General features: G+C 39.3%; 1 protein-coding gene across 1 annotated transcript in view; it reads right to left on the bottom strand.

Moving 5' to 3' along the window:
* fstl5 (follistatin-like 5) overlaps positions 1-23,748 on the bottom strand; it is a 160,889-nt gene that overhangs the window by 70,965 nt on the left and 66,176 nt on the right. Inside the window, exon 5 of the mRNA XM_020622822.1 lies at positions 4,254-4,450. Within this exon, the coding sequence (XP_020478478.1) occupies positions 4,254-4,450 (197 nt within the window). The remainder of the gene's footprint in view (positions 1-4,253; positions 4,451-23,748) is intronic.

Here is a 23,748-nt window from a genome sequence, read left to right as displayed (position 1 = left end):
CTAACTTATAAATATAATTTGCAGGACATATAATGTCGCCACAACGTACTTTATGCTTTGTATTAAAATAACGAGGTAACTCAACATTACAGTAGATACCTAAATATCTGATATTGTAATTCAATATCTACTAGTAACAATTACAAAATTATTACAAATTTTTTAATGGCTATGTTCAGGCACTGACAGCTCTTGGTTAAGTGTACAGAAAGATCATTGTTTGGTTTATTACAGAAAAGGTTCATTGACTTTAAATATGAGACATGACTTTGGTCAAAAAGATTAAACTCTTATTCTGCTATTTAAGAGGTTTGGACAATTTATGTGACGATTCAACATTCCCAGCTCAATTAGAAGCTCTGTGTTGAATGTCAAAATTGATGAAACATAATTTTAGCTGTCAGGTTATCACAGCCAAACTGAGACTCACTGAAGTTTTGTCACAGCGGATGCTGGAAAGGTCTCAACCGCTGTGCAGGTCCATCATCATCCTGCTAAAGCATGATCCTATTCAACACCCTCTGCATGGCCCTAGCAGTAAAACATCCATCACACTAGATCAGCTGTCAAAACGCTGATCACAAGAGGCGGCTTTATACATCATGCCTTGTCTGTCGGATCAGTGCACTTCCGTTCCCAGATGACTTTTCCAAATTTTAAGAGTCACCAGCAATGGTGCATCTTTAGTCTAGAAACCTAGAAGCACTAAATAGTAGTTTACACAATAAAACAGTTGCTTGTTACTTTCCTTGATTTTTTTCTGTTTTGCTTGTGTTTTATAATAGAGTATAGTATAAACCTAAGCAAAAGTAAGCTAACAAATATAAATGTAAGTGATCATTTAAAATGCCACACACATTTAACGCAGAGGGCCTTTGAGAGAATTGAACGCCTGCTTTAACCACATTGCTTAACTGTTTCATACCATAGCCTAACTCCCTACATATACAGACTCTGGTCCCAGTGGTTATATCACAATTTTGCACTCACACCTCTGTAGCAGGTCATTTTTCGACCATAGCAAAAAATAATAATAATAAAAAGAGGACCACAGACATGTTCACTGGCTTTCAGCAGAGCCTGTGAGCTAAACAGACCACTGATGGGATAACCAGCAATAAAGCTGATTGAGAATAAAGCTTCTGCCAGTTTTAAATCGAAGCCTAATTTAAAGCCACAATGGAACACTGGCTGGTTAGTCAGATAGAACACAATCTTTTGCACAATTAGCAGTTACACTAAGTTTTTATTACTTTATAGCATTATAGACTTATTTCAGTAATCGCACCGGACCCATTCTGGTAATACAGTAATTGTGTAGCATAGCAGCATGTGAACAAATGTATCTGAAAGCACAGTACTGAGCACTGGCCTACTTTCAAAGGCTGTTAGCAAGGTCACATCTGCATACAGCTGTTCTTCACTAGCAGAACACCAATCCTACACATATCCACATGACTCTGACCAGGCAGTGTTACTGAGTTTAGTTTTATTCTTCTGTTCAACCTTCAAGAGAAGCTTTCTAACATTATAAACATGTTTTTATCTTTTTGTTCTGTATGCTCTTCACTCACCACCATAATAATTTATGCATCACTTCCCTACCAATTCAAAAATTGTTTAAAAGTTTTGTCTCCTCCTCATCCAATTTAACTTGGTTTTCCTGGAAAAGAAAGAGAAAACAGCACCGTACCTGTGTATAGTAAAAACCACTATGCCCTGATTAGCAATGATAAGCATGCGTTAGACAGCTGTGGCTGTTCCTCTTTAAAAAAAAAAAAACCCTGAGTAGTTCAAAAGAATTTCACATTCATTAAACCTAACCAAATGCTTTCCAGACCTGCTCAACACTTTCTGGCTGTGACAGTACAAAAAGAGTAATCCCTCCAAAACGCTATGACAAACCCGACATTGATTGTAATTTAAAAAAAAAAAAAACAACAACCTCTGTTTACAACAAGACAATTTTTGTCAAATTGCTCATATGTGTTCGAGTCTGACCAGTTGCATCCTCCAAGTGTAGACAAAGCCAGAGCTGGATTCATGGTGAACAGATAACTAACTTCTCTTGTTTTTGGTAAATGGAATCATTTCAGTCATTCTGTCTTCTGAATTCTGTCTGGTTAAATGATGGAAACGAGCACTGCATGAAGAAAAAACTATTTTGATTTGCCATTTTAAAATGGCACCCAAGACTAAAAGGCCAGGGGCAGCTGCTCCCTGTGCCCCTTTTGTGCACATATTCTAGCAAGTCAAATAAGCCAGGGTGTGGGGCTTCTGTCCTAGAATTTCAATTGAGATCAGAATGCTCCTATTAAGAGGGGTGCTTTAGGGCAGGACGGCGACAGCTATGGTTCTGTACTTTCAACTACTGATAAGAGTGTGATTTGCTTGTGCTGGGTCTTGAGGGCTTTTTCACATCAAAGTTTAATTTGCACGACTCTTTGGTTTTGTTCTTTCATCATAAAAAAAATGTTGCACTTCTAGCTCAAACATGTCAGGATAAGAAAACTTTTAGATTCCCCTGACAATGCAATCTAAATGAATCTGACCCTTTATGAATAGTGTATATTAAAATGCCTTGGGGAAAAAATAAAATTGTAGTTATTAATTCTAAGCTATTAATTAGTCTGAAATTAAATCCTGATAGGTCATATAATATGCCAAAATAAAACCTGATTAAAGGTCCAGTCCATAGTGACATTCATGTGCCCTTATGATGAGACACTGTCATCCACCAGCTGCCTTTGCTTATTAAGTGCTAATTCAGATTAGCAAAGCTGTTTATCTATTTATCATGAAGTAATTTTGATGTGAGATGAAAGTATGCAGAAGCTTTTCATTATATTTTTATACTGTAGATGTGCACAGATTTTTTTTGAAGCTTTCTAATCAATTCAGAAAGCCAGCATTTATACACAATTACCTCAAAGCCAAAGAGAGTCACAAATGTATGCATGAATGTAAAAAACAAAACAAACAAACAAAACCCTTAGGATTCAGCTGACAATCCCATAAGGTCCACCTGCAATCCACCGATATTTTAATTTCTAACTATTCCCGAAATGCTCTGAGAATGTGTCTTGTGTAGTGGACACTGTGTGAAAACTGCCAACAGTCCCATATGTGTCAAGGATAAAAAGGGGCTGGAAGTAGCCCTTGAGGACCCCCTAAAAAGAGCTTCTCCAGCTGGATGTTAATTATTACTGACTTGCTTTTGTCATTCATACACCTAGGGAGAGGCAGACTGGTATAGCTTGGCCTGAAATAGAATAAATGCAACACAAGACGCTTGAAAATCCGTCCACAGTAATATTCACTTCACACTCAAGGCACACTGACAATATTATTCCATAAAACACAGCGCACAGTTTGTTGACTATGCATTTCACTCACTGAACACCAGTTTCTCTCATGTTGCCATGGAGTAAATGTAAAAACATGCAAAAATATGTAAATAATATGAGAATATGCCAAAATGATTACTATTTTCCGGGCAAGTTTTAGATGCGCCAAATTCAAAACACTAAAATATATTCAAATTAAAACCTTTCCTGTCAGGCAGGGAGGCCCTGACAGAGCTACCGAAGGTGACCCCTATACAGATGGTGTATCCTACTGAATCAGTAGGAAACTGACCTAAGAACAGCAACTGGTACCACTGTTCTGAAAAACACCACAGGTTGCTTACCTTTTCACTTATTCAGATATTTACAGTACTATATTAAACCAATCCTCAGGTAATGGGAGGCTTTATTTGTTATGCACAGAATATCTTCCTTCCTCATGGGAGCCAAAAAAGCTCTTTTTCACAAGCAGTCCTCCTGGCAACACTGGCAAAAGGCTGCAGCCTCCCGTTAGCACACAGCTCCTTTGACCCACATCGCTTTTCAAAAGATTTACTCAGAGCTGCATGTTATAGCTACCAGAGAGAAGGGTGAGAGGAGTGAAACGGACAATTATGGCAGCCTTCAAAGTGGTTAGTTTAAACACCGACGTGCACAGGCATTTGTTCATTTGTAGTCTCCTTTTGATTAGATATTTAGATAAAAAGGACTCAGTGGTTTTGACACAGTTAAGGGGTAAGCAGATTTTTGCTCTTTGTCTGAAAACGTTTTTGACAAGCTAGAGTTCAGTGAGCGCTTGATCCAAGGTTAAGATGTTACATTTTACCTTCATGCCAGTGTTTGATGGAGTGAAGTATGTACTGTGTTTTTACTTGGTGAATATCTCATTTTGTCCAATATCCTTACCTGTGAGAGCTCGCTGGCATCTATTTGACCGCTATTATCTGCGTCAAAGTGTTTGAACATCATATCAACCAGTTGCTTCCTGGCAGTCATGTTGTCCTTGTGGGCTCCGTGGATGTTAGAGCCCACGTACTGTTTGTCATGCAGATCCAGAATCTTGGTTTTCAGCCGATGGTAGTCACTCAGTCTGCAGTTATCATCTGGGGGGGAAAATAAGCAGAATAGTTAGGAATAAAGAAAAAATGAATAACATATACTATAAGAGCTATTAGGAAAGTATATGTTTGCTTTGTTCAGATAATTAAAAAATTATTTTAATGCTAAAAAAATAACGATGATTTCCAGGTGGTAGGGAAAAAAAGATTCAAAGCACTGAACTTCCTAAAAGTGGATGCAATGTTTCAAATCTCAGCCAATTAGTGTCTGTGAAAACAAGAATCCCCCTGAAGATTCACATTATTAAACAATAAGTTTTTTTTTATATTCAGCAAAACCAAATCCTGAGTACGTCTGTGATTGTCAAATCACATCAACAAAACCTAAGGATTATTTTCCTGAGGGTGAGTGCAAACAGTGACAGTCGCGCAGAAATTCACTGCCTCAAACTAAGAAAGCGGCTGTGCCATCAACACAAAGAAACAGACGAACAAATCCATCACACAGGTGTCAGGAGCCAACCTTGACAGCAACAGAAAACATGAGGGTGTTGTATTTACAATCTGCCATCAAAGACTCTAAATAAAAAAGTCAAATACATGAAAGTTTTAGCAGAGCAGAGTTGAGGCAAAGAGAAAATAATGAGTAGAACTAGAGGCTGACACGTCATATCAACTTCTCATTGTTGTCTGGAAGTGTTTCTCCTCTAATAACAGTTATATTAGCTGATGTCAAGCAGCCCACAAGAAATACTTTGTTGTGTGCTGAGGGGAGGAAGGTGACATCTCTGCCACATACTACAGTGTGATCACCTTCTCGGGAAAAATATAAAATAGCTGCTACATGGCATCTTCTGTGAGACAAATTAACTTTACTGGGGATGAGCGCAGTAATGAGATCTACACTCAGCAGAACTAGGTGCTCGCCAGCAGGTGTTGGCTAGTTAAGCAGAATCGGAGCAACCCGAGAAGCCAATGAGGATACTGGATGCCACTGGTTGTCATAAATTTCTTTAGCATTTCTTCAGTAAATCAACTTGAACAATCAATAAGCATTTACAGGAGCTACTTGGTGTAAGGGCAACGCTAAGCATCATTTGGGTACAAGAGGCTCAAAAGAACATCTAACAATCTACCATCAAAATCAGTGGGTTTCCAGAGAGGCTCTCAAGTCCTTTTCATATTCATCCCTCTACTGTGTGGCCTGGCAAAAATGCAAGGTGAGAAAACTTTGTTCCCTGGCATTGAGATATTTAGTGTTGCCACTAGAAAAGGTTCAACTGCTGCATATTTGAGTTGTTCTTGGTTTAAACTTTGAAACACATAAGGCTTTATGACAAGATTTATGTTCACTTCTGCCAGCTGTAGAGAAAGACTTTGTATGAACAAGAAAATGTAAATAAATTGAGAATGGTTTAATAAGAATTGTCCCAGAGACTTTTAGCTTCATATCGGTGACAAAACAAAGAGAAAAAACTAAAATAAACACAACAAATGCTTCTTAAATGCACCAATATAAGTTTTTCTCTACCAGAACTGATTACAGTGCTTCAAACTAAGGACCTTTTGCAGTACAGAGTATCATTCAGATACGAGTGCCCTCCTTTCTCCAGATTTAAAACCTATAGACATCTCTGCATGGAACTCAGTAGAATTATTTTATGTAAGGTAAAATGAGGCCAGGGATGCTGCAGTAATAATAACAGAAGGTTAATAGGGATTGTACTGGCGCATCCCTCTCTATGCAGGGCACAAGGGGTGAAGTGAATGATTTGATGAGTATGACAATGATGTGATTCATGTGGTACGAGTCATCAGCTGTCTACACAAAAGGACGCACAGAGAGATAGGGAGATTTTGGATTGACATATTAGTGATTTCCGCCACAATCATCAAAACACCAAACAAAAAAATGTCTTTTGGAAGAAAGGTGGTTATTCTTCCAGCAGACTTTAGAGACATAAGGCTCCATGTTGTTTTTTTCTTTAACTGGTCATCCATCTGTGTATGCTACATTTAAAGATATTGTCTCTGGGAGTTCTTTATTTTCTAATAATAACCAAAAGTTTACATAGCCAGGTGGAAAACATTACACATAATGCTTCAGTTCGTTTTAGCAGGTACAACTGCCATAGAGCTAAACTGAGTTGTTGACAGACATCAGAGCTGCACACTCAGTCTGAAGCTTCCTGCAACTAGCAGGGTGTGAACTACAATAGTGGCAGCTGGTAAGATAGCAGATTAAAAAAACAGAAAAACAAAACTGGAGGCTGGTGAATTCTTGGGAAGCACATTTCATTTTTACCCTGCACACTGCATCAGCTGTTAGACCGCAGGCCATTCAGGCTGCAACCTGCTGCATATCATGGGACAGGGTCTGTTTTGACAGACGTCAGTGCCAGAGAAGCTGCCTTGGTCATAAATGGCAGAATGACTAAAAGATAAATAGCTGCCGGCATGCCCAGGGGATATGAAGGTCAGAGGCGTCAAAAGACCACACTCTGGCACATGCATGCACGTACACAAACACATTTGTACACACAAAAATTGCCCACATGAACACACACTAACATTCTGCACAGTGTCTTCAACCCAAGGCATCCAAACAGTACGTCTTCACAGGAATGTCAGCACCAACAGTCCTTCAGGGAACTAGCAACAAGTCAGCAGAAATCTACTGTATTTTTCAGTCCAATCTGTTTAGTCAAATCAAGATCGAGTGATAGGATTTTCATTCAGCTGTTGGTTGTGTAGGAGACTTAGCCACCCAGAGTGCTTGTGAGCAGAGTAGGACACACCACAATGCAACCTGCATGCTGTAAATTTTAATAATTCAGATGCTTCATTGATGTTAATGCTAGCCAAGTCAGCTACTTGTGAACTGCTTCTCTACCGCCACCAACAGTGATTGGCTCTTGGCTGGTAGCACTGGCAGTAGACAAGTTCCACTGTGTGTTAGGATTCATTAATTAACTATGATCAGGAGGCACACTACATTTTGTTTACTGCATACACCTCTGAACTTGTTGCATCACAAACTGGGCTCATGTCAGATGCAATTAAAGGCACTTTAAATGCCTTATATTTTTACATTTAAGCTTCCGCCGTGGGGCGTTATGGGATTTTAATGTGGGGCGGCTGTTCTGCAGGGGCGCTTGATACAGTTATACTGTAGAAAAATCCTAATGCAAGTATTTTCTGTTAGTTTTCTCACACATTTACCACCATAATAGTTTGACCTTCAGACAAACTAGTCTAAAAAGAGAAAGAACAATGGCTAAAATTTGATTCTGTTTGATAGGTTTCCCCACTGTAGGAGAGAAGGAAGTTTCATCCAACCGTGGACAGTCTCTGGTGTGTTTTGAAATGCTACAGCTTAATTATCAAATACAAACCAATCTTCCCTTTTCCCCTGTGTGATCTTAAAATTTTCTATTCAGTCATCACAAGTGTGCTCATTTATAACACATACTGAAGAGAGTAGGTTTTTTTTCCTCCCCCAACATCTAATTACAAGCTGAGTAACAGTGTAGTGATAGAACCATCAGCTGTAAGGCTCCCACTGGAACACTTTAGTATAATGCTGCCTTTGTCAACATTATTCCTGGATGAAACATGACATTTTCCAGGGTTAAAAACCTCTGCAGAAAGCTAGTGATATAACAGAATTGGCTGGTTTAGATTCAGGCTATGAAAAGGTTTTCACATCCACTCAGAGGAGCGCTTACACAGAATGTCACCATCACTTTGTGACATCTGAAACATTTTTGGAAAAGTACCTTTTCATAGCGGCTGTTAATCTGTCAAAGTTTAAGTGGCATTTTCATTGTAGGCGGTCTTAATTTTTTTCAACACAGCTTGGTAATGACATATAAAGGATGCAGACTTGTCACAGTTTGCTTTACTGTTTGGCTCTGACTGTTCAGTGACCTTACTTGTGAGAAATGCCTCTGGTCACCTGGGCTCCGAGCACTGGCAAGGTTCCACCATACAAAGCCATCGCCTCTTATTAATTGCCTTGAACAGATCATATAATGTGGAGGTTAAGCTTCCACCTACATAAAAATACGTCAGTGAAAGAATTCACCCACCACCTCGACTGGGAGAAATGATTTAATTGATTAAAACAATTTGTCAAAAATGAGCAACACAGTAGCAGCAGGCTGCTCTCCTGTAAGTGCAGAGCTTTTTCTTATTAAAATGAAATGCCAAGAGTCAAAGCATTTTACAGCTGCAGCCATCATCAAACTCTCATAACAATATACAGTACTTGTTGAATTACTGCAACACTTTAGCTTGCAAGAATCTGGCTTCTTCATTTTTCAACCTGTTGTGGTTACATGATAATTCAGTGGGTGCAGCTTATTAAATGAACTGTTTAGAGGCTTCTGATTACTAAATAGTGTTTGAAGGTTGTTTTGGAAAGGTCTTTAAATAGCATGTTGGCAAACTAGAATTTTTATTTAAAGGGGAACTCGCAATTTTACACATCAGTGCCTGTTTACATGTCTTGCGGAGTACTACTTCAGAGGTAGGAAAAACACGTACAGTACAATGCCTCTGTGGCTTCAAAGGAAGCTACTGAAAATGTTATAACTCGCCTATTATCTGCTGGAACCTAGTGTTCAAGGCCACATTAGTCAGAAAAACAATTACATACCATAATCTTTAACTGAACTAGTGGCAGTTGGGTCGGATTGTGGATAATGCAGGCATCAGGATTTGATAACAACAAGAAAGTAGTAAAGCTGTCTATGGCATGGATTTCACGTGCTTTATGTGTACAGCTATGACTCAAAGTTAGCCCAAGTCTATTTTCCATTGAAATGGACAAAATATGGCCTAAATAGACAGCCAGCTGTTGACATGCTGCTTTCCTACACTGCCACTGTCGACAAGATGCTGATGAAGTCTGAGACGTCTCAGACCCAGAACTGTTTCTGGCGCCACATCACTCAGCGGGTAATTTGATGATTCTGTCAATAAGGTAAAAACTAAATACTTTGAGGAAATGTGTAGCTATTTATTATGATATAATGTTTGCAACACAGCCAATTACAGTTGTTGAGGTCTGTGCCACAGCAACACAGTTACATTTCTGGAAAGGTACACACCAGGCTATGGAGTAGGGTATGTGGCTACATAGATTCAATGCAGAACCACAAATCAGCCTTAAGACTACAACTAAGTCAAAATCAGATGCCAAAATTAACACTGGATGAATGTTATGATGTGCAATTCATACTGTACAATATGTACCATACCGTATGTTACTGGCTTTGTCTACAGTAATAATGTTTCCCATTCACTGTGGCCAACACATTGTCATTAGTGATCCAATGATTGCTCTCAAATCATGAGAAAAACCACTGACTATGTGGCACCTAAATAACCGGAAAAACCTGCAAGTTTTATTTTTCCATAAGAGACTCAAGAAAGCTCTGCATGCAAACCAGAGCATAATGGCATCCTCCTGGGTAGTAATACCTATTTGCAGGGAAATGCTGGTGCACTCTCTAAGAGTGATGAGCAAATTAGATGAGGCATGAACACTAACAGCAGTGTTTGTTTTAAAATATATGTTGTTTTACAACCATTTTATACAGTAAATAAAATGAAATGGACATAACATCAGCATGTAGGAGAAAATTTTAAATATTGTAGAATTTAAAAGCCCTGCTCCCTGACCCCCTGAGAAGAACACCGCGGTGCACCAGAAACCTACAGCCACTGATACACACCGGGGGGCGTCCTGTGGCGAAGCGCACCATGTACTCGGCAGCACACTGTGTGCGTGACACCTATGGATCATGCCGGCGATGTTTACCACCTGTCCCCTCACTCTCTCTCCGTCTCCCGTTTCCTGTCTGCCTCTCTGCGATTCACTGTGATAAGGCTAAAAGTTGGAAAATATAGCTTGATAAAAATTTGATATACAGTTTCCTTGCGACTCCCAAAAATGCTCAGACAAACTATTTTTCAGAATTCAGATCTCTGCCCCTGTTCATACACTGTTCTGCTCTGCTTTTGCTTGATTCCAGAGCTGAAAAGGAAGCACTAACATCCTGGAACATGCAGCAAAGTCAGAAAGAAAAAAGCAAACCATCTCCATCCAGTCCACTGTTCACTGAGGCCATCTTTAAAAGCTCTACTGTTTTATTTATGTTAAGAAAAAGATGGCTCAGCATGATAGCTGGAGTCAGCTATGCTAAAGCAGTTCCACCCTTGCCCTACAAAGCCTGCCTCCAACCACCTTTTCTAACTCTTCCATCTCTGTCTCCAGGGTCACAGGTACTGCCACAGCTACAATACATCAAGACAGCACAGCGTGACAACTGGGTTACCCAAATCAGAGGTCACTGATTGCAATCTTTAAGAGCTTGGAGGTGCCACTGCCACAACACCTGAGTGAATCTGAAATGGATAGCTGGGCAGTAGGGCTGCAAACTCCTCACAGCCACTAATGTAAATGCAAAAATAAAAATAAAATCACTACAGACCCCAGACTTCTACTAAGATTCCAGATTTTAGAGTAAAACCTTTAGCCTCTGCATTTATATAAAACTGGGGAGAAGAAAAATACAAAATTGAGGTATAGAAGGTCATTTGCAAGCTTGGAAACAGCAGTTGAGAAAACAATCTCAGCACAAGGCCCATTCAGTATCTATTTTGGCTCTTAGAATCATACTGTGTGGTCTTCAACAGTAGAGTTTGCTTAGTTGTCATGGAGCTGTATATGATATTCAGTATAGTTTTGAACATTAGCCAACCCAATTTGGACAAACCACACCATCACATTGACATTTAGATTGAAATGACTGTTAGTCATGGGTCAAAGTGGCTGCTCAAGTTGATCGGCTTGAACCAAACAAACTGATTTGCAAAATTTTTAAAAACAGCATCTAACATCCAAGCAACAAAACTGCAACATGTCCACTTGTCAAAGAAGTGACAAAATGATTCATATGAGCATTTTCTGATCTGCCACTTTTTTTCCAGTTAGGTTTAGTTAAGTGTAGGCAACAATAAGAACTCCTATTTACAGTGAGGGAAATGTTGCAGTCATGGTTTCAAGAAACCAGCAACAAGAATATCAAGTACCCTTTGGTGTTTCATACTGATGCATGGTGTCTGTAGGAGACACACATACAGTAGGGTTTCCAATACAGCACAGTCTTAACCCACTCATGTCAGTATCACATGCCATGGTTAGGTTTAATAAAAGATCATGGCACAAGTTACAATACTCACCAATTAAAAAGCAGTGTCACTCTTGAAACTCAAAACACCTCTTCTGTGAGAAAGACTGATACTGCATCCACCCAAACCACCTGCTGCAGACTTTCTGGAGTCACTGTTACACTACTCGGAGTCATTAAGGCCTACATTAAACACAACTGACACAGCTCTCGCCATTTTATATTCCAAACTTTCTAACAATGTATTGCACCATACTGCTTGGCAATTTGATTCATAAAAATCATTTATAGAAAGATGGAGTGTGTGCTTCAATATAAGTGTACTGGATGCAGCATGGTGTGGGTGAACAAGTGTTAATATAAACATCTTATTAACCTGCCCCAGGAGCTGCTGATACAGTTCTACAGAGGAATCAGAGTCTGTTCTCTGCTCATCCATCACTGTCTGGTTTAGCTCAGCAACCAAACAGAACAGGAACAGACTCCTTGCGGACAGTCAGGACTGCAGGAAAGATCATTGGTGCTAGCCTGCCCTCAATGGAGGAGGGCAGAGAAGATTTCTGCAGACCTCTCACACCCTGGACATAAACAGTTTGAACTCCTCCCCTCTGGACGGCGCTACAGGTCAATGTACGCCAAAATAACCAGACAAGGACGGTTTCTTCCCCTGAGCCATCACTCTGATCAACACTTAATCCATGACTGTGTGATAGAACACAGCAATCACACCAGTGCAATCAATTGTAAATATAACCATTGTATATATCAGTCTGAAAGCTCTTCTGTCATAATGTGTATAGATATACATAGATTTATAAAAGCCGTCTCTTTTCCTCTCATTCCTCTACCATTTTTGATTGCAGACATTTCCTACTTGAATGCACACTGTTTATTCTTATTTTCATTTTTATTGCTCTAATTTTTATTTGTATTCTCATTGTTATTTTCTAGTCCTGTTACCTTACAACACATTGAGAGCCTCTGTACCAGAGTCGAATTCCTGTATGTTCAAACATACTTGGCAATTAGACGATTCTGATTATGCCAACTTATTAGGGCCTATTACCAAAAAAAAAAAAAGAAGTCAAGAGTTCGAGTTCTAGGTCAAAGTCATCAGTGCTCAAGTTCAGGTCACGCCACGAGTCATGAAAATCTAGACTTGAGTTTCAAGTACTACAACATTGATTAGGACATCTTTCAACTTCCACCTTTACTGCTCAGAGGGAACATCACTGTTTGCCCAGCCACGAGAGATTACTTAACAAGAGACAGATAAATGGATTGTTGTTGCTTGATGACATATCTACACACGAGTCTCTTGGGGAACTTTACTTTGTTTCTGAACTACTCTGTGACTTTCTAGGTGTGTTGTAACAGCGCAAGACAGATCCCCCTCCCTTCGTTTAGTCTGTGTCACTACCGTCTCCTCCACGGATGCAGGTGTAATTCTCTCCCTCCCATCCTTCATCAGGACTGCTGCTCTTCCTCATGTCTTAATCTCTGATGTATTACCCCGACACCCCCACTACCTCTCACCTTCAACGGGAACATCATCGTCAAGGGAACTTTACTTGTCCCCACAAATTCTCCTTCACAAAGCTCTGACAGAAGCTTACAGAGGCATTTGGGACCTTACAATCCCTTTGTTTAAAAATATGTGTTCCTGCCATCTGCTACTAAACACTACAGTACCTGGAAACTGAACCAGTCTCAGTTTATTGGCCTTTGTATTAACTCCTTTAGATCCTGGCCAGGGTGGCTGTGTTCTGATGGATAATTTAAAATTTTAATGACACCTATACAACTCACCTAGACTCCAGTATTGTATATACACTGAGTAGTCATACGAGTTGGAGCACATGTTAAATAATTACAATTCATGTTTGAGTGAGGCTATAAACAGATTTATCAACTTTTTAAAAAGGTTTTTCAAAACCAGTCATTTTCAGGAACAATTCACAGACTGTTTACACCACCAAACACCCAGAAGTAATGAGATGGAGGTAGACAGTCAGAAAGAGAGAGAAAGATGAGGAGAAGAAGGGGAGAGGCTTTGTTCACTTCTCAGATCTGATCCCAGTAGAGTTGATTACATAGAGCTTACTTCTTCAGTCGCAGGTCTTGTTGATGACAGTGACCCAGGGGCTGAGACATCAAATCAACACACAACTGCAGGTCTATCTTTAGACTACAGCAGACAGACTGGGGAATACTGTTTTTTCACAGTTGGACCATAAGCAGACTGGGATTTTACAAAAGGTATGGAAACACTGCTCAGATGCAGAGTTGGAGCATACATGATGTCAGTAGTTGATTTAAAGTCTTCATAATGTTTGACTGAAGCCCGGTGGTAAAAGCAAGCATTAAAAATATGCTACTAACAAAAAAGCAGTCTAGCCATAATATATTATCTAGATTAATCTAGGTGACATTTCCTATTTAAAGTCAGTGTATTACAGTGCAGGTAGGTTAGCTGCCTAGCTGTGTAGAGTCAGTGAATGTGAACTGCAGTTACATTTGCTGACTTTACATTCTGCTTCACTCTGATCTCCTTTCACAGTTCCATGGAGAAAATGCTACCTACAAAAAATATTCTTATTTATCCAAATGTTACACTGGATTTCTATTAGTACTCTGCACAATGTTCACCCCGGCACAGCTTAGCACAGTGGTTTTTCCAAGCCCCTGTGCACATTTTATTGTGCTGTCAATTGAATTTTAAACTGATAAAACTGACATTCATGCCCATAATGACAGTGACAATATATTTTTGGAAAAGCATCTGAACTGCTACCTTTAGGTCTCTACACTGTGGCATTGAAATCTGGACTTTGGCTGGGCCTTTCAAGGACAGTGGCAGACTGTTCCTAAAGCCACTCCAGTGTTGTCATGGCTGCCTGCTTTGGGTCACTGTTGAGCTGAAAGGTGAATCATCACCTCAGTCTCAGGAGCAGATCTCCATAAAGAGCTTCTCTCTCCTTCAATATGCCAAAGGCCACTTTACCATAAAGGTCTGACTGATGGAGTGGCTGCGGAGATGGTCGCCTTTCTAAGATCCATAATCTCTGCAGAGGACTTCTGAAGATGTAGACGAGTGAAGGTTGGGTTCTTGGTCTCCTGTCTGACCAAGGCCTTTCTTCCCAAGTTACTTTCCACAGTTTGGCTCAAAGGCCACCTGAAGAAAGACACCTGATGGTTCCAAACAATTTCAGTTTCACAATTATTAAGACCACTCTCCTTCCCGGAACAATCAAGGCTTAGGAAATGTTTCAAATGATCTGTGCCTCACCACAATGTTATCATAGTTGTCTATAGGTGTGTGCTTTTCTAAACTGTGTCCAATCAATTTAGTTTACCAGACAGTCAAGTTCTAGACATAATCAAAAAATAAAAAACTAAAAGCAAACTGGATGCACATGGCAACAAAATGGAGTACCACTGAAAAGGGTATGAATGCTTCTGTAAAGGGAGAATTCCATTTTTGTGAAGATTTTAAAAAACACATTTCACTATTAAAGGCTATTGAGTGTAGACAGCAATTTTATTCATGTAAAATTAAATCTCCAACCAAGTATGAAAAAATGGAAGGTTTTAAATACTTTCTGAAGCCATATGTTGATTCTAGAAATAAAACAGACTATGTACTGTTTCATGAGCAAATTTCATCTTCCAATGACGACCAAGTGATATGAATGAAAGCTCCAGAACAAGTGAATCAGTGGATCTTAAGTGGACATTGTTTTGGCAACTGCTGTTTCCAAAGTCAAGAATAGACTAGGTCCTAAATTACTCAGAATAATTAAAAGTTTAACCATCTACAGTTTGATGACTATTGAACAAATTCCATCTGCATAAAAGATACTGTGATACAGTTAAAGGCTCTAGAAGAAGCAAGTGGACCATGAGTTGAGAATATTTTGTCAACATTAAGGAGTTTATCATTTATATTAGAGTGATAATTGACTCTCCTGTTGGCACAGTAGTGTGGAATTACATCTGTAGAGTACTAGTTAGTTGATTGGCTGAATTTAATGACATTTGCATTTTAATTATCTAGTTTCTTTGCAATTTAAAAAAGCTTGCTTCTTTGACTCAGCACATTACCCAATGTTACTTGTTTTGGCACCCAGAGCAGCTCAGCCTCAGAGAAGTGTTTGTATTTCATGAATAAAACTGCAGTCCGCCATAAGTCTGCTTTGCAGTTCAAAGAATTACAAGAATCTATCCAGCTTTATGCACTGGTTAGTATCATATTATAGAAATTATGGACACAAACACACGCCGACAAAGCAGAACCTTATACTGAGAGGCAGTAACACTGAGTTCTGCTTTTAATCCTAGAGTAGGGTCAGCATTAGGTTAAATGAATCTATTATCATATATCTCGCCATTCAAACCATAGCTGGGAGTTGAATTCCTACAGATCTGCTGTCCAAGACATGTCATAGTCTGCAGACTATGTATACTGATTAGGTCATAAAACATTCAGGTTTACAAAGAGTAATGGAACAAAGCTGTTTGACACATTCACCTGCAAATATTTTAGCATGCACCTAGATCTTTTTTTTTTCTTTTTAGTTTTTTGACAACTCCAGATTCTGTCTATGTTCCAGATTTGAAATTCAGCCAAATATAAAGCAGATGTTAATTTTCTAATCCATTCCAAAGGTGTGGTCATAAAAAGGTCAACAATGACAGGCTACTTTGACCATATAACATTGTTATTAATCAGTTATTAAAAAAACATGTTCCATTCTTTCCTGAAGTGCATTGTGGTCACCTTGGCCATCAGTAGTGAGGAGCAAAGAGGTCCAGGCCAGCTAGGTTGTGAAGCAGTTCTTCTGTGTCCAGAACATGCATTTTTCTTGCTGATGGTTTGTCAGGAATTGGAATGCTTCCTGATGTATGGTGTAATCTGCTGTATTGGCAGCCTGTTCACTCATTTCGGCTTTTGACAGGCTTTCATTCAAACTGATAGAGGCATGAGGAAAAAGTGTTTATGTGCACTGCACTCTTTTGAACATTAAACCAAATTAACTACAACATTCACTACTGCAGATACCAAATTGGGAGAGGCAGAGGTTGGAATACTTCAACAAACAATAGGAATAATTTTTAAAATCAGAAATCAAAATCTGCTTTATTGGCCAGGGGTGTTGGACTGTGTAATATAACAAAATGAGCAGTATTTACAGCAACAAACCGAATCTGTATAATCTGTATGAGGCATATTTACAGGTATTGCACTGAAGGTTATTGTCCAGTCATCCTGTTGGTTAAGTGTTCATCAGAGTGACAGCCTGGGGGAAGAAACTGTCCCTGTGCCTGGTTGTCTTGGTGCACAGTGACCTGTAACGACGTCCGGAGGGGAGGAGTTCAAACTGATTGTGTCCAGGGTGTGAGGGGTCTGCAATGATCCTCTTCGCCCTCCTTTTGACCCGTCAGGTGTACAGGTCCTCTATGGACAGGACCGGACCGCCGGGCTTGCCCTCGCCGCCGCCGAACGGGGGGCTCCCGCATCTCGCAGAGCCTGTGAGCTTCACCCCCCGCCCGGGGATGAACCTCGTAAACCGCCGTTTGACTACGACCTCAGATCAGACGAGACAATCCGCTGAATTTAGGCATATAACTAAGCGGAGGAAAAGAAACTAACCAGGATTCCCTCAGTAGCGGCGAGCGAAAAGGAAAGAGCCCAGCGCCGAATCCCCATCCGACGGGCAGGTGTGGGAAATGTGGCATAGGGAAGACCGCTAGCCCGGTGTCGCTCGGGGGCCTGTGTACTTCTAATCAAGGCTCAGCCCGTGGACGGCGTGAGGCCGGTCTTCTAGTTGTTTGGGAATGCAGCCCAAAGCGGGTGGTAAACTCCATCTAAGGCACGAGAAATACTGGCACGAGACCGATAGTCAACAAGTACCTTAAGGGAAAGTTGAAAAGAACTTTGAAGTGTCTTAATAGTGTCTTCTGCTGAACTGCAGTAGCTTTTTCCTGCATGGCCACCAACATATTTCAGTCATGAGTTTTTCTTTTTTTGTTTTATAGGTTTCCTCTGGATGACATCAAAAAATACAATGGAAACTTTCAAAATGATGCTGAGATACAGCTGTATATGTCACCAAAACCTTTGGATGCAGATCCACTTCACTCTGACATCTTGCCTGCTTTCCATTAGTGAAAGGATGCGGGGTTAAACAAAAATTTTACTTTTGGGTCAAAAAAAGAAAAAAAGAAGCTATTAGTAGTAGAATGGGAAATATGGCCTTACATGTAAAAACTGAGGTAATGATTCTTTGCATCATTTTAGTGCCTGAGCTTGGTTTTAAATATCATATACAGTGAAATACTAAAATAGCGTTTTATTTTAAAAATGTTGCCAAGATATGTTCCTTTTTAACTGAACATGAAGCCAAAAAACAAGTTTTTATAACAAGTAGACTTGATTATTGCATTGCCCTTTTAACAGGTCTCCCTGCTGCATTAATTTACAGACTGCAACTGATTCAGAACTCTGCTGCAAGGCATTTTACTTGAAAAAAAAGAAGAGGCAACACATCATGCCAGTTCTGGTCACACTACATCGGCTACCTGTACTGTGTAGAATTGATTTTTAGGTCCTCTTGTTAGCCTATAAAGCATTCAATCATTCAGGTCCAGCCTATTTGGTTGAACTTTTAAACTCATACATGAGTTTTGAGGTGCTCAAATTTATATTTGCTCTAACATTGTACCTATAAAAATACTAGAGATGCAGAATTTTTTCTCCATCTATGCTTGCAAAATGTGGGACAGTCTTCTAGCAGGAATAAAACAAAAAGCCTCAGGGGTGTCTGTTAAAAAGCAGCTAAAAACTTGGTGGTTAATTGATGGTAATTCTGTAACAGCTAAGGATAATAAGGATAATCACCTTTATTTGGCCAAATATGTTACACACAAGGAATGTGTTTCCGGTACAGAACCGAGGCAGCCATCTGTGGCATCAACACACACCGATGACTCTAACCATCGGGGGCAACTTGGGGGTTCAGTGTCTTGCCCAAGGACACTTCGACATGTGGACTGCAGGCACCGTGATTCAAACCTCCAACCCTCCAGTTGGAGACAACCGCTCTACCCACTGAACCACAGTCGCCCCAGAAACTTTAGTCTGTTGGGTTGTTGTCTCTCCCAAAGGATTCAGACTGGATCCAAAATTCTGATTCAATAAAATGTTATCCAACCTCAACCCTACTTCTGGAGTTGTTGCCCACATCAGTGCGGTCTTTACCAGCAGAAATAGTATGCCCAGGATAATGGAAAGTGAAGATCTATATTTCCATGGCAACTGAGTGAATTTAAAGATGAAGACCAATAATGCTTTGTCAGCTGCTATTTCCAAGGCCAAGAATGAATGGTTAAGATAAACATTTACTGTAAGCCAATGTAGGCACAAACTCATTCAAGTCCTCACAATAAAAAGAAAGTGATCACTGGCATGAAACTCCACTCTGTTCCACCTAGCACTCCCTCTCCCTGCTCTACCACAATCTGCTCAGCTCTTCAGATATGTCGCTTTAAAATTACAATAAATGACAATGCAACAAAACTTACTGACCAAGCACAAACAAGTGAAAATCTCAGATTGGTTAGAGAGGTCAATCCCGCTCAAACCTTTTAAAAACTAATATCTCTGCACTGCTGCCAGTGCTGTTCAATGAGTCTGGGTCATGGGAGGTTTTTAAGGATATTTCTACAACAAATATTTTTCAAATAAGTTACATACTGTAGCTTTAAATATTTACAGTAACTGGAATGCTAAGCACTTTGCAGGATACAAAAAACAAAATCAAAAAAGAATCTGAAGAATCAAATGTTGCCATTTTACTCATGTGTATAGTAGTTGTTTGGAACAGACTTTTCTCCTCAGGCCCATTAGATCAATGACCCTCAATTAGTATTAGTCAGAGATGTTTTTCTCTCTGTTTTTGTCATTTCTCCCTAAAAAGCTCATTTTATACTGCCCAGTGCCTGAACCACATATTTGTCACGTCACTGGGTCAGATGGGTTGTGCTATACATAGAATGAAGTCAATGCTCAGATATTAAAAGACACCCACAGTGCTGCAACCCAGTCACCTCTCGCCCCCCCACACTCTCCATCTCTATATCTGTTGACTTACTCACAAACACATTGCTTCAAGCAATGTTGGCAGCTTTTGTTCACTTTTATTTTACCAAATTGTTCAAAGGCTTAATATTCAGAATGGAGAAAGTGGGTGGAAACAAAAGAGAGAGAAGAGACAGAATGCTATGAAATGAAAACTTTTCAGGATAATGGCTTGCACAGGAAATGAGCTTTTAACCAATATGTTAATGGAAAGCCATATGCAGACTGCAGAAATGGTTTTGGAGCACATTCAAAGTGAAAGTACTGCAACAGGATTCATTAAGTTTAAAGAAGTTTTACAGTGGTTATAAAAACTTGCATACTTTCTGGATAGTTCCAGATAAACTAAATTCTCAATTTAAGCAATGTAGTTTTAAAAAAAGAATAATTTTACAAAAAAAATGGTGGGAAAATTCAACAAAACCAAACTGTAGTTCAACAAACAAAGAAATGTTTTAAACCTGTGGGTGTTAAAAAAAAATTTTTAAATCATCTTTTTCAGAAATTCTTCTTGTGAACATCAATGAAATTATTCTGCACTGTCAGCCTCTTATTCAGCACTACAGGGGAGAGGAACATCAAACATGTTTAATTGGCTAATTTGTCATATGTTTGTTTGGGAACTGTGGCCTAGTCTTCTGCGCATGCCTTTGATGGAATAATTGCCCATTTTAGGCACATAATGAACATGCAAATGAACACAGGACGCTTTGAAGCTGAGCAAACTACAAATGAACCCATCAATCAAACACACCAGTTCCTTGTCTTGAGGTGTACAAACCTGCAGGGGTTTTGGAATTGTCAACATCAATATGCACTCTACAAAACACTGCACAAAACACTACTCATTAGTTTCAGCCTATAAATAGACGTGCTACTTTTGTGGGGTCAGGGTTAGAGGGAAATCTATCATGAAAATTTTAAAAGCTATAATTTTATATTTTCCTCTGCCAGCATGAGGTGTGGTAAGTCAAAATATAATATCAAACAATTGCAATAGAACATGTCGTCATTTTGATATCTAAGCCAAGCTTGCTTCAAATCAATGCAGCATATTTTTTATGTAGTATTGATGACTCTCCGTCAGAAAATAAGAACTGATAACACACTAATGCTGCTGACAAACACAAAGAGAGACAAAATAAACAAATGGCATCTATATACAGTATGCTTAGAATAATTACCATAATACAGAGCTGGTGCTTAATATATAATGTTGGTAATGAAAGTACAATAAGCAGCCTGCAACAAAGTAAGAAATGTGATTTCATCAGCCTAAGCACATGCTTATACTGAAACAAGCCTCAAACATTTGTGTTGGTATTTGCCTTGTAGATGCCTTCAGTGTTCCAACCACTCACTCTTAAAGGTGCCTACAATATGTCTAGAAGGAAAAACTACAGTGACCAGGCCTTTGTCATAGCTGCTTCTAAACTGTGGAACTGTGCATTTGAGCTTCGTTCTGCTCCTGATCTCACCGCCTTCTGCTCGCTCCTTAAAACCTATTTATTTAAGCACTGCCAGTGCTGATTAAGGCTTTTCTGTACGCTTCTTTTTGTTTGTAATATTTACACATGCTCATTGATATTGTTTGATTTTATGTAGTTGTTTTTTTTCCCTTTCACTTTTATTGCATATTTTCTTTTGTAAAGCCCTTTTTAAGTGTGGTTTAGAAATGTGCTATAGAAATAAAATTTTACTTTTCTTTCTCAAAGTGATGGTTGGTAAGTTTCATAAATATGCAATTTTCAACCATTAAATCAACAACCCCCCCTCTATGAGACCTCCATCTGCAGGTGGAAAGAACTACAAACTATATACACACACACACACACACACATCATATAAAATGGTATCTAGATGAATATTAAATCACAGAAGTGATTAGTGGTAGTAAAGCCCATTGTGCTTAATGGATTCATGGGTACAATGACAACTATCTGATCAAATTAAAGGATGTTATAACATCAGTGTCCAGCATCCTATCCTCTTCATCACTACACTGTACAATCATCATCATAATGGCTATAAGCTGCAGATTACTGCTTTATATATTTACAAAATCATGACAAGCAAGAGTTGACAAGCAATTGCCATGTGGAAGTTGAAGGTTTTTTATTCAAATAAAACACTAAAACACTTTCCCAATTTACCCTCACTAATTGAACTCCTTTAGAGTACAGTATGCAGTACTATTCATGCATTTTTGTTTGGAAACATGCAAATTATCTCATGTAATTCATCAAAGGTCAACTTCACTCAAAGAATGTGTCAGTGAAAGTATTACAGTATGCATGTGTGTGGGTTTTTTAAGATGTTCTGAACTTTTTATGAGGGGGCAGCGGTTAATTTATGATTCTTTCATATCATATTTAGTTGCAATATCTTTCAGAAATGCCTCACAAATTCAATAATTTATTCTACACGGCATGATGAACGGACTGTTGGAAAAAATAAACAGAATAAAAATCCCACAGGTTGGGTTCAAACCCAGGTCCTTCTTACCGAAAAGTCAAAGCACTACTGAGTTGAAGATGCTTTTGGAAAATAGCTCCGATATAAAGTCGCTGAGCAGCTCTGGAAGCTGCAATTTACTCCTGGCAGTGAAGGTATCAGCTTGTAACAAACCCCACTTATGGGTTGCTGTATAAACCTATAACTTACCAGCTAATTTAGGTGACATGTAGGAGGTTCTGTGTTTTGTCACTGACAGGAATCAGGGCTGTGGATAAACAAACTGAACCGGCAGACTTTAAAATTAGACCACTGTATCTGCTCATCCTTGTCAAATGGCACAAGGGATAGCTGCTCCAGGCTGTGTCCTTCAGTAAATATGAACTCTCCTCGCCCTCTGTGACGACAGCAACTTAGTCCATGGTTTCCTGTTTCATTCATACATTTTGCTTTTTTGATTAATAACACAGTAAGAGAAATACATCTAACTGCAACTGGTGACTGTGGAGTCCTGTGCATATAACTGGAAATATTTTGTCATACAGCTCCAGGTAAGTGTGAAATATATAGTGAAGTGGTCTTACTCAGAAAACAACAAGAGCACAGATTTTCCAATATGTACAGGTGGGAAATTTTGATTCACCGTGACATAACACTTCACCCTCATCTTATTTTCCATTTCTGCATGTAACTTCATGTGTAACCTAACTGTTATGCTCTGTTCTTCTCCAGTGCATTGTTCTTGGCTTGAGAGGAGCATTCCTGACACCAAGAGCGATGACAGCATTGTACTCTGAAATTTCCCTTACCATATCAGCTTTCGACAAATGGGGTAGTGGTAGTCCCTACAGCTATGTCATACATCTACACTGTTTTTCCACTGCATCTGTCTTCATTCAGCTATAATAAGGGAGGCTAACGGTGCCGTGTATTCAGTGATATGACAATCATTAGAAAATGCCAGTGTCAGTAAAGAAAAACTGGGGGGGAATCTATGACAAAAGCTGTACACTTTTCAGTATAATACTGATTTGGGAAGGCTCTGTTATGCTACTCAAAAATTTCCAGTGACCCAGTTGTGTGAAACATTCATTTGTCCACTAGAAAGGGACACGTGAATGCTCAAAATCAGTGCTTCAGACAAAGGACCTTTTCTGTGTCTCATCTTAAAATTCAGCAAAGTGAGTCACAGAGATACCATTCCTTCCAAAAATGTTCTATGAAGTAAATTCATTGCATTCTTCCAGGTATTAAGCCACGAACTCGGCCTTGTGCTACTCCATCATGCCCAGCATCTCTTCTCTTACTGACCCTTAAAAAAAATGGCACAATGACAACTGGCACTGAGCTTACGCAAGCCAAGGATTTTCATGGCTTAGCATCTTCATCTTTTCAATAATGACATGCTTGCCCTTTTCTTGACTGCGATGAGGTTGTTCTCACAAATATCTATTTCCAGAGCACAATAACTCAAAATGTGTGATAGCATATAAGTTTGTGTTTTACTGGGTTCAATTTACACACCACCAAAATAAGTGTGGTGTGTGTTT

Source organism: Monopterus albus, unplaced genomic scaffold (genome assembly GCF_001952655.1).
Source record: "Monopterus albus unplaced genomic scaffold, M_albus_1.0 scaffold289.1, whole genome shotgun sequence".
Classification (NCBI taxonomy): domain Eukaryota; kingdom Metazoa; phylum Chordata; class Actinopteri; order Synbranchiformes; family Synbranchidae; genus Monopterus; species Monopterus albus.
Note: the sequence above shows the minus strand (reverse complement) of the source record. Positions and strands in the feature narration are given on the sequence as shown.